The following is a 12,014-nucleotide window of genomic DNA, read 5'->3' as shown; positions in this document are numbered from 1 at the left end:
TTAATAGTATAGGGGCTAATCTTTAGGCTTGTTAGTTATTCCTTTGGCCGGCTTAAGATGCAATTTTTTGAAAAAGTGGAATAAATACAAAATTTGTTCTTTTCCCTTTCTCATTCTCATCTATCTCTTTTATAAATTCTTAAAGTGAAATAAATACAAATATTGTTAAAGTGGAAAAAATGTAATTGGATGTTTAATGATAATGAACATATTGCCACTATCATCATTAATTGTTCGTTGCAAGTGCATGGTTGACAGGGACAAGGTTTGGAGCAAATTTGATCTAGTTGTATAGTGGTTGTCATCTTACTCTTTATAACTTTCTACTTCAATTTTCCAAATTTATCTAGTTTGTCCATGGCTTGTAAGAAACACCAATATTTTTGTCAACTACAAAAGTAGAAAATTTATATAGAACCTTTGGTCTCTCTTCTCAAAAAAAAAAAAAAAAAAAAAAAAAAAAAAAAAAAAAAATCTATAAATATGCTTTTATTGATGTTCTAACCTTTGATTGTGAATCATTATGATTTTGAGTGACTATTAAAAAATATATCTGTTTAACATATTAAAAAAAATCAAAATAAAAAAATCAACATGTTTCTTAATTATTATTGGATTGTGTTGTGTCATGTTCATGTCCGAAATTAAACGATGTAGGGAATCAAAAAAAGTACTAACCCGACCTAGATAATAATAAACATGTTATGTCGTATTGAGTATTGACTAGCTAATCCAATTATCCAGATTGGTGATTACTATAAAATAAACGTTAATAAAGACAATCCAAATAACAAGTTAAAATGTACGAAGTAAATTCTAAAGCTCATATGTTGTGACAAAAAAAATGCCACAATATAATCCTACAATATACATACATAAAAAAATAACATGTACTGTATAAGAATATGCGTCATAATCCTATATTGCAAATGACATGTATGAGAATGGACAATGAGGTGGTAGGTAAGCGAATGGGAAAGAACAAAAATTACTACTTCGTATATTACACTAATTCTGTTTTTATTATTTACAACAAAAGAGTATTATTAATGAGATAAAATATTATTTATTTGCAAATAATAAGTATAAAAGGTAGTACATTACTAATCACGATACACACGCAACAATTTAGCGGAAATCATGGTGGTTTCTCATGATGTAATAAATCATATACTTCCTCCGTTAAATGTTAATTGCAATAAAAGAATAGATATAAAACATTCCTTTGTTACAATTAACATTTGATAGATGAAGTATATGGTTTTATTGATATTTTTGTAGCTGATTATGTTTTAATTGTATTTTGGATAGAGGAGTAGTGTTGCCATTATAATACTAACATTACATGCGTGTCTTTCATGATTCCATGCATATTAAGTAGTTTAGTTATTCGATTCTTCTCCTCTCTCATCTAGCTATAATATAATTTCAACCGTTAAATTGATGGTCTAAAAAATTGTGACATTAATGAACATCTTGACACTATCACCATTAATTGTTGCAAGTACAGGGTTGGAACAAATTTGATCGAGTTAAGTATAGTGTCATAGTGGTAGTCATTAAAGATTAAGACATACGTACCTTTCTATTTTAATTTTCCAATTTTATTTAGTTTGCCATGGCTTATAAGAAACAATAATATATTTACCAATTACAAAAGCTGAAAATTGATATAGATCCTTTGGTCCATTTTTACAAAAAACTCTTGAAATATGTTTTTACTGATGTAAAATTATATGGAATAATTAAATTTAAACTTGTGCAAGGGCAAAACACATCAACAAGTGTGTAAAAAAAATTGTTTATGTCTTAATAATGTAATTTATTATCTATTTGTATTTGATAGTAGCATGTAGTTTATTATACCCAATAAAATTTATTTATGTCTACTCAAAAACCAAACCCAATGATGATTATCGTTCACGTCAATGATTATCGAGCAAGGTAAAATGAGGAAGAGTCTTGTGAATTCCCCTTTTTCTAAAAATGTTTTAAATCGTTCATTTTGTGACTTATTTATGAAAACCTCCAAATCAGTTTATTTTAGCCCATAATCTGGGTCTATTAATTGTGTAGTTAGATAGAGTTCGAAAAGTCTTTCGATCGATATATTATAAGCCTAATTTCGAGTAATAACGAGGGAATTATGACCAAAATACTAAAATGAGGCTAAACCGAGCTTTATATGCGGGCCCAATGATTACGTGGAGGATCCAATAATATTAGGATATACCAAAAGAATACACACATTAATAAAGCTCAATAAAATATTAAATTAAACAATAAATCTAAATAATTTAATCTAACTTCTAATCAAATTAGGTTAGTCGAATATCATTACTTATCCTTATTTAATCAGAATCAAATATGTTAAAAACACTTGTTTTATCCTAAATAAAATTCTTAATCATTATCTTTTCAAAAATAGGATAATTAGAATTTTTGTAGAACTTATTCATGAATTAACAAATTACGTAGAGCTTTATATATATATATATATGTATAGTGAATAAACATGTGCAAAATTCAGCAAAATACAAGTGAGTTTGAAGAAAACTTACATAGATCAGCAAACTAGATGAGTTAAGCTTTGATTTGCAAAAAGTTTGAGCGAATTTGGTTGAAAAACGAGCGAAAACGGACGATTTGAATCTTGGAGGCGAATTGCGAACGAAAGACAGCAGCAGCAACAAAATGAGGAACAATGGGGTTTTAATTGGAAAACCCGAGTGCAGCGCCGCGCGACAAATTTTTTGCCGCGAGACAGAGGCTGTCGCCGGGCGACAAGAAGAAATCGCGGCGACAGTAGTTTCTAGTAGCCGTTGGAGCGGCGACAGAGTATGAAGCTTCTCAAAATGATTATTTGGACCTCGTGCAGCAGTTTGAGTTCCTTGGTACGCCAGTTATCCCCTCTAAACATCTTGACATGATTTAGTAATCGGATCGGTTACAATCACATTAAGTGATTGACCTGATAAATGATGGTTTCACTTAGCTTAAAGTGCTTAAACATTGGCTCAATACAAAGGCACCGACATATTGGTTCATAAACAACAAAAGCACCGACATAATGGTTCACAAGCAGCAAAAAAGCCGACGCGCTGGCATAGCGGAAGCAAAGTTCAAGCGAACTTTAAAGGATCGACAAGCATTGGTCTTCGGTGATATTCTTCCGAATATTATCGCAACAAATGAGGATGGCTTCAGGCGAAGCAATCTTCGATAGGATTCTCTGGCTTGCAGAAGACTATCACAGCGGAAATTGGAGGCAGTTACAGGTGTAGCAGTCTTCAAGCGGTATCCCCTAGCTTGAGGAAGATCGTCAAAACTCTTTGTTCAGAGACGCGTGAACATATCTAGAAAAGCTCCATTGTTCAGAGACAAGTGAACATCAAAACAACAAGATAGCGTTCCCTAACTTGTGGAAGGTTGTCACGACAACAATGCAACAAATCGGTTACCTTCAGAAACGTGTGCTCGACGATGCAAGATACGCGTTTCTTAACTCTCTTATCTATTTTAACTAACGCTAGTTTGCAGGTATCGGCGTAACAAGAGTGATTTAGGATCGCAGAACGTTCTGAATCATTCTCCGTCCCTATCGATACTTTGACTTTTGTTTTCGAAACTTGCGTTTCCCCAAACTCAGTCAAAGTGGGGGCTTCTGTAGACACCCATTTGTATCTCCCCAAAACCATACCCGGTGATGAATACCTTTCACGTCGAATCATGATCAAATGAAGTGAAAGTGTGGAAAGTCTAGTGTTGCGGTTAGTTTTAATTAAAATTCTCTTCTTTCTCTCTGTTTTCGAAAACCTATTTTATGAAAAATAGCCGATCCAGTTTAGTTTGGTCTATGACAAGGGTCCAATAATAGTGCAGTTGGATAGGGCTCGAAAAGAGCTTTCCAACAATATATAATAAGCCCAATTCCGATGAATAATGAGGAAGTTGTGGCCAAATTACTAAATTGGGCCCGGTTTGATCTTTATATGCGGCTCAATGATCTAGAGGAGGGCCTATTATGAATTATCATTCCTAATGCAATTAGGATTGATTATAGTCTTCTAGAATCTTCTATAAGGTTCTTTTGAATCCTAATGTGATTAGAATTGATAATTAAGTTTTATGAGTTTTATTTGGAATAAAAGAAGTATTTTAAATGAAATTACGACTTTACCCCTCGTACGGACTTTTACGCTTAATTTTATCAAAAAAATAGAAAACTTGTGGAAAATTGCTTACAGCGCCGAACGCCAAGTTGTCGCCTAGCGACAGACCTGTCGCGCGGCGACAAAGGCAGTTGCGGCGACAAAGGCGTGTTTTATTCCTTTGCAAACTCCTATCATATTCGGGCTATTTTCATTATAAATAGCGTCCTTAGACCTCCGTTTTTTATCATCAACTCTCAACCAGAATTCTCTAATTCTCTTCTCTCTCTAAACTAAAGCTTATTCTCTCTCTCTCTTTCTAAGTCTACCCTTTTACAAACAAAATTCCTCATATATTAGCACTAGACACACCTAGCATAATTCGAAGTTGCCTTCGCCCTAGATGTGAAAGGTTTGATATTTCTGAGGGTTTGTTCCCTAATCTCTATTTCAATTATTTAATTTAATTCTCTATTTTATTATTTTCCTTGAAGTTACTAACGTGTGTATTTTGTTATTAGAAAGAGATATGAGGCATCCAAGTAAGTTCTTTAATTGTTTAATTGATCTGATATTTTGATATAGAAATCATGCTTAGATTGTTATTTTGATTCCTAGTATCATGTTAGGATGCTTTTCCTAGTATCATGTTTAGGATATTAACTAAAAATTCCTAATATCAAGTATGATTGTTGTGATGCTTCCTCCCCCCCCCTCCCCCCTAAATAGCATGTAAGTATCATGTTAGGGTTAAAGCTTTGATCTTTATTACTTATTGACATGCTAGGATTTGTTATTAATCTTGTTAGTATCATGCCTAGGATCTTGCTATTATTATGCTTTAACATGATTATTTTAATTATGATTATTATTATTGCTTTGATTATTATTATGTTGTTTGATATTTATTGTTATTGCTTGATCACACCTTTTATGCATGTTTAAAGGGAATTTGTACTTGTAATCACGCTTAATAAGGTAATTAATAATCTTGTTTAGGGTTAATTTGATTATAATTTAAGTGATTGCCAATAATAGTTTTATTTGTGCATTAATATTCAACCAACATAGATTAAATAGGTTTAGGGTTAACCTATTGATTGCATGTTAGTCAGAAAGCGCACATGAATACGAGAAGAATAAAGTAGAGGCCTATTATTAGGGCAGGCTATTTCTCTTTTAGATTGGATTTGTACCTTCATCCCTGAACTTCCAGTCTTGGTTCCAAACCTATTGGAGTTAACGATCTCTTAGATCGTTAAGGGGTGTAACCTTCACCCTGTGAACGGTTTACAAGTTCCTAAAACTTGTTGGCGACTCTTTTGCTCTAGCTTCCTTCCCTTTGGACGCCACCATGCTTATGTATGTGTATGATCACAGTGGGGTTCAAGTTTGGGGTAATGCTTGAAATATTCCCTACAAAAAGGAACATAATTCTTACTTTTATTTTTTTGCTTGCAACTATAAAACAATAAACGAGTTAGTAATTTCAAGAAAAATAATAAACAACAATTAAATTAAATTAAATAGAGTTGATTTGGGGCCAAACCCTCAAACAGTTCTACCTTTCACGCCTTGGTTTAAGGACAGAACCTCGAGTAAAGTACGAACTCCTTAGAGTGCTTAAGGAAGGAATTTTGAAAGAAGAAGGGTAGGCTAGTGTTTAGGCTAGAGCATAGAAGAAAGAAAAAAGAGAGTTACTTGATGCCCCGTACATCATAAATGAGGGGGAATTTATAGGGAAAATGAGTAGAGGGAACACATGGAACCCTAAATTGGATAAAAACCCTAAAAACACTGCTGCGACAGGGCAAAAATTGCCGTGACACGGTGAACATTTGTGTGACGCGGGATATTTTTGTGTGACACGGGAAATATCTGACCTACGGGAGGAAAAACGCGTGAAGGGATTAAGCGAAAAAGACACGGGAGTGTCCAGTGTCACAACACTGGCACCGTGTCACAACACTGGCACCGTGTCACGTGAAATCACACCGTGGCGCGGCAGTGAGCCCCGTGACGCGGTACATTTTGCCGTGACGCGGCAGATACTGCGTCCATTTTTTCGTCTACATACATTTTTGCCCTATTTTCATTCAGCCTTTTTAAGTGCCGATTGATAATTTCGGGCCATTTCTGATTTATTATTTATTAATTGGGCTAAAATAATAATAATGAAAAATAAATAAAAAGGTTTGGGCCAAAATTAAAAATAAACTATGCTTTGACTAAACATCAAGACTGATCCATGGACTAATAAAAACTGAATTTAATTAATACGTTTTTTTAAGCACTCTCGGGATTAAATACTGAACCCGACCAATAATGGCGGTGACAAATTGTTCATCATCGGGTTTGGTTTCGGGGAGACCTTTTTAGGTGTCTACACTTGCCAGCAATGGTTTTATTCCCTAGATGCCAAGTGTATTGCGACTTGGCAAGATGTCATCGACAGTTTGATGAATCATTACAAGTATAACATTCACACCAAAACTTCTGAACGTAAACTCTCCATTCTCAAGTAGAAAGAGAATGAAGGCTTCACCGCTTATCTGAACAGGTGGAGGGAAACGGCTTCACTCGAGGTAGATCCTCCCAAAGAAAGAGAGATGGTTTGCCTCTTCATCCAAAATTTGACTCACAAGTATAGGGAACATCTTAAATTTCTTCCACTGAACACTTTCGAAGCTGTATACGACATTGGCATCAATATCGAGGACGGGCTAATAAAGACTGCTTGTAGTAACAATAATAACACTTAGAAAAACAAAAAGAATGACCTTCCTTCTTCTTCGTCTTCTAAATTTAGGTGAATTACAACACTGTGCCCTATATTCTGTTCTCCTCCAACTTCAGTAGCCATGTAATTGTAATTTTCCATTGTAGTCAAACCTGAAGATTTCATTGTTTTGATTGCTTCAGCTTTTTCTTCTGTCATTTTTCTTTCAGAACGATGCAGATAATGCCACTGTGACCTTGTTAGCTCATGACTATGGTGTATTACATGTGACACCACCTCAAGCTGTCCTTCTTTATTAAGTTTTGCTCTAATGCTTGCCTTACAATCAGATCGTGTGATGGCTACTTGTCTTTGCTTTCACATTTACATTCTCTTCATCAATCATTTCAACCAATTTTGTTTTCTTGTCACCTGAATTTCTCTTTCCTTCAGCAGAACACACATAATATTTTTCACTTACTATCTTTGTGTGTGTGATGTATCTAGTTGTATGTTTTCTTATTGAAAAGCCGAGTATAGCAGCATGCTTTTCATGAAATTCCAAGATTTCTTCAAAAGTTTGTCTTGCCACAACAACAAATGATCCTCTAAGATCTAAACCAGAAGCATCAATTGGATTTGCATCTGTGATTTAACACTGTCATATCAGATAAGCAGCAGCAACATATCATTATGTTTAGAGAAATACTATGTTTTATATGGGTCACCTTTATGCATAAAAGGGTCACATTTGCATAATTATTACAAGGTTGATTGTACGTTTTATAACAAAAAGGTAACATGTGAGTTTATAAAAGGGTAACATTTGTGTGTACGTACAAAGGGTCACCTTTATGCATAAAAAGGGTAACATTCGTGCACACAAAGAGTAACAAATTTCAGCACATTAACTTCAAAACTTATTTTCATTCCAATTAGAAGGTTGATTGTACCGAAATTACCTTCAGTTCCATTTGATTTGGATGTTTGTGCTGAATTTGAATCAATTGACTTACGATGAACCACTTGATTTCCTTCTGCATTGTCAATTTGATTACCTTTAGTGTCCTGATTCGTGCTTATACTTTCTCTATCCTCATTCATTAATGGCGCTTCTCTGTGTTCATCATCAATTTGAGTAGTTTCTATGTTATCATTTACAAAATTCTCTGTTTCATCTTCTATTATTGTGGAATGGTGTTTGAATTTGCCTCTGTTGTTGTAGAAAATTGTGGATCAAATTACTGCAATTTGATGAATTGAAGTTTGCCAATGAATCCTCCATTGATGATCGAATCCCTAAAGTAATCAATTTTTCGTTTTCTCTCTGCGTTTTCTCAGTTTCTCTCTCCTCCATTGCTCTCAATTTTTTGCTTCGTTTTTATGAATTTTTTTTAAAAAAACAACAACAATAAATGGCACGTACGGAATATATTTTTTTTAGTATTGTAAACTGGGGGCATGCATAATTTTTTGATTATGTTATTATTGATCGATATAACGACCCGCTTCATTTATTTATCAGACGGGTCTTATAACTATAGCGGGTCATGGCTTTTAAAGGCCTTCATTCCTACTTCCTTCCTCTCTGAGTTATTTCATTGAAGCTTACTCAACGTTCTCCATTGAAGCGTTCTTCGTTGAATCTAATTCTTGTATCCCTCATTGAAGCAGCTTCTAAGGTAAGTTGTTTGTTGTTCTTATCATCATATCAATTTCACAATCTAGGGTTTATATTTTAATTTAATTATCAGTGCTTTCAGTTTAGGGTTCGTAAATTCTTAGATTATGAAACATGATATCCAAAAGAAAAGAAAATTATGAGATTATTGAATCAAATATCCCTAAAATTATGTATTTTTCGAGATAATTCAATATGAAATTAAATCTCTTTTCCCTGGGCATAGGGATGGGCCTGATTCAACTATGAATTTATTCAAATTTGTTTGTTTATTGAATATGAAATGTTTTGATATTTAGACAAATTAAGGGTTTTTTGTTTTTATTTTTAGATATATTGCACAAGTTATCAACATGTCTTCTATAAGAAATGCAATATCTAAAAGGGAGTACAAGGAGCGATCGCAACCGTGAGTCTTCCTCTCTATTTTACACAGCTGCAAATATTTGATAATACCTCCGTTTCATATTATTTGCAACGATTAGACAAATTTTCATATTATTTGCAACGATTAGACAAATGTCTAATCGTTGCAAATAATATGAAACGGAGGTAGTATTTTTGTGTGTAGTTGAGCAAATATTTTGTTGTGAATTCAGGGCTTCAAGGAAGAAGTTTGGGTTACTCGAAAAGCACAAGGACTATGTTGTTCGTGCGAGAGAATTCCACAAGAAGGAGGATATGTTACGGGTAAATTTTTATGTTTTGTTATCTTACTGGTTCAACTGCTATCACGCTATTGATGAATTCTGAATTGGATACACTTTTGTTTTTCCAGAGACTCAAAGAAAAGGCGGCGAATAGGAACCCGGATGAATTTTATTTTAAAATGATTAATACTAGTACAAGGAATGGAGTTCATAGACCCGAGTAAGATATATGTTCTTGTTTTGGGAAATGCGTTAATGACCATTATGAATGTTTTGTTCATAATCTTTGATACTCTTCCGATCAAACTTCCAGAAACATAACATTCATGATGGTTATAAATTAAGCATCACTCGTTTCTTGAATGCTTGTTTTTCTCATTATTTTGTGTTTTTATGTAACCTTAGGAGTGAGGCTAACAAGTATACGCCAGAAGAACTTTTGTTGATGAAGACACAAGACTTAGGATATGTTCTTCAGAAAATTCAAAGTGAAAAGAAGGTACTTCTAGGATTGTATTTTGGATAGTTTACGTATTTTGTAGTGAAAGAGATACAAATGTCTGCTGTTTTTTTTTTTTTTTTTTTTTTATTTTGTCGTATATATGTTGACACTTTGTCTTCTTTACAGAAAATTGAAAAGCGTCAAGCTGTGCTACATTCTTTAGATAATCGGCCCTCGAGCAAGCACGTTTACTTTGCAGAAGACAGGTTTGTGTTTCATTCATTGCGGTCAGGGAATAGTGGAAACTCGCCTCCCCTCCTCTCTTTTCCCTATTTCTCATTTTGTATTTTCTTCCATTGTTTTCCCTCTTCTATACACCAAATGTTTAGGTGTTTGTGGATTGAAATCCTTTTACGCTTTCCTTGGTTTCTCCCCAAGTGACAAAAGTCAAGTTCTAACTTAAGATATCTGGAAACTTTTTTTTAAACAGTGAAGAGGCGAATGAGATACTATCAAGATCATCAAACAATGAAGAGCTTCATGCATCAGCGCCGGTGCCTTCTGCAATCAAGAAGTAATAACTCATTAATTTTGCAATATTGTTTTTTGTAAAATCTTTTGGCAGTTTAGTCTTTCCTTGGTATATTAATTTTCACTGATGCAAAAAGGATATACTCTATCTGTTAAAAAAATTAATTATGGGGCACTTAGTTTTATTTTGCACAATTTTGAGGGATTTAATGACTGAAACTGACATAATAGCTTAGATTTTGCTCAACAAAAAGTGCATGTTGCCTCTCCCCTTTTTAAATCTGTTGATATTTTGTGTCTTCCTTTCCAATAGAGTTATAATTTTTTTCCCTATTTTCCACTCCACCTTTCTCTTTGAGTTTGCCCCTGTTTCCTTTCTGGCTTGTCCCTTTGCCTATTTACCCCAGGGGCTAGTGTTTACTGTTTAGTGTAATGTCTTATTCTTCTTCGTTTTCTGGCAGGAAGATGAATGCTTCCTACAAAGAGTTAGAGGCAAGAATGAAAAGAGTTGGAAATTTGGAGAGAGTATATGCAGAGATGGCCTTGCAGAAAGAGCTACAGGTACCAATCCACTTTAAAATAAACATTAAAAATACATGCCCATTGATTATGTTTATGATATCACTAAAGTATAGCAATCAAAGTTGAAGCCAAAACTGTTCAGATAAATGTCCTTGACACGTTAATTCCAGAGCCCTAACAGTACAGGACTTTTGAATGGAGATGCCGACCATGCCCGTATAAAACAAATTTCTAATTTATAGTCAGTTGATACTTTACTGGGCTGTTCTATTATGAAGTGTGGTTTTTGCTTATTTCTTGGCATTTGCTTATTATGACTAAATCAGTACTTACTAGATCTTCTGTTGATTGTAGAAATTAATGCCTTATTGAAATTATATAGTCTGATTTAAAATGTGGTCCATCGCAAATATTTGTTGGGCCTAGGCGCCATATGAACACATTCTATATTTCAGGGATTTAAGTAATCATCTCCTAACTCCTAAGATAAAGAAAAGGTCCATGGGGTAATATATATAGTGAGGCTCTGTTTCTGTAAGTTAAAATTTATTTGTATTGATGCAGAAAAAGGGTAGGAAACGCAAGCTTCGGGAAGATGAGATTGTTTGTCCCACTGATAGGCCAGTGTACAAGTGGCGGGCAGAACGAAAGCGATAAACAAGCGTAATATATCTGGTTGATGAAGGACAGAATGTTCAACATGAGCAGGAAGCAAATTTTGGTTCAGTTATTTAGTTACTGGTAGTGAGATGTACCCTAGTCCCTAGTTGAGTCACCTTGTAATTTAAAGTTCACAGTTTGAATCATGATTATTTTATGTGAGAATTTTATCGATCACATGATTGTTGGATGTTAAAATGGGGGAGCATTTGCCAAGTGATTGCTATAGTAAAATGATTAAAATGGGGGATCACTGTAGATGCATAGTGATGTCTAACCATCGCCTCATTGGCTATATATCTGTCTCACGATCTCGTCTCCTATACCAGAGTTGAAATCAGAGGTCCTGATTTCTGTCCAAATACCAACTTGGAATCTGAGTGTAAAAGAAAGGATGCCTGATTGCATTAATTTTCTATAGGTTGTGTTATGTTACAATGTGGCACAACACTACCAATTGGTTGTTGGCGTAGTGGTGATTGGGGCTACACTTGGTAGGGAGGGCTGCGTGTTCGATCCCTCGCAACAACGATTGGGAGGAAAAAGGGTGAACTGGATGTAACACCAAAAAAAACAATGTGGCACATCACTGCTTATAGAATGTAGATTGACTCAATGGTTTATTGTTTAGAGTCTGAGTTGGTTGCAGTCCCTTGCA

The 12,014-nt window shown here is 34.4% G+C and overlaps 1 protein-coding gene across 1 annotated transcript; it reads left to right on the top strand.

Moving 5' to 3' along the window:
- Positions 1-8,391: 8,391 nt before the first annotated feature.
- Positions 8,392-11,533, top strand: LOC110682791 (probable U3 small nucleolar RNA-associated protein 11). The gene is made up of 9 exons (XM_021859133.1): positions 8,392-8,552; positions 8,883-8,960; positions 9,151-9,241; positions 9,330-9,421; positions 9,607-9,700; positions 9,830-9,909; positions 10,134-10,217; positions 10,636-10,735; positions 11,261-11,533. Exons 2-9 carry the CDS (start codon positions 8,905-8,907, stop codon positions 11,351-11,353), a joined length of 690 nt encoding a protein of 229 aa, XP_021714825.1. The 5' UTR covers positions 8,392-8,552; positions 8,883-8,904; the 3' UTR covers positions 11,354-11,533.
- The last annotated feature ends 481 nt before the right edge of the window (positions 11,534-12,014 follow it).

The sequence above is a fragment of the Chenopodium quinoa genome, unplaced genomic scaffold, assembly GCF_001683475.1.
Source record: "Chenopodium quinoa cultivar QQ74 unplaced genomic scaffold, ASM168347v1, whole genome shotgun sequence".
NCBI classification, from domain to species: Eukaryota; Viridiplantae; Streptophyta; class Magnoliopsida; order Caryophyllales; family Amaranthaceae; genus Chenopodium; species Chenopodium quinoa.
This window is presented reverse-complemented; position numbering and strand designations above follow the sequence as displayed.

Bases quoted from the DNA above. Each gene is read 5' to 3' on its own strand.
- LOC110682791 (XM_021859133.1), top strand. From the start codon at position 8,905: ATGTCTTCTATAAGAAATGCAATATCTAAAAGGGAGTACAAGGAGCGA. The intron at 8,961-9,150 runs GTGAGTCTTCCT...TTGTGAATTCAG, and splicing joins TACAAGGAGCGATCGCAACC to GGCTTCAAGGAAGAAGTTTG. The intron at 9,910-10,133 runs GTTTGTGTTTCA...TTTTTTAAACAG, and splicing joins GTTTACTTTGCAGAAGACAG to TGAAGAGGCGAATGAGATAC.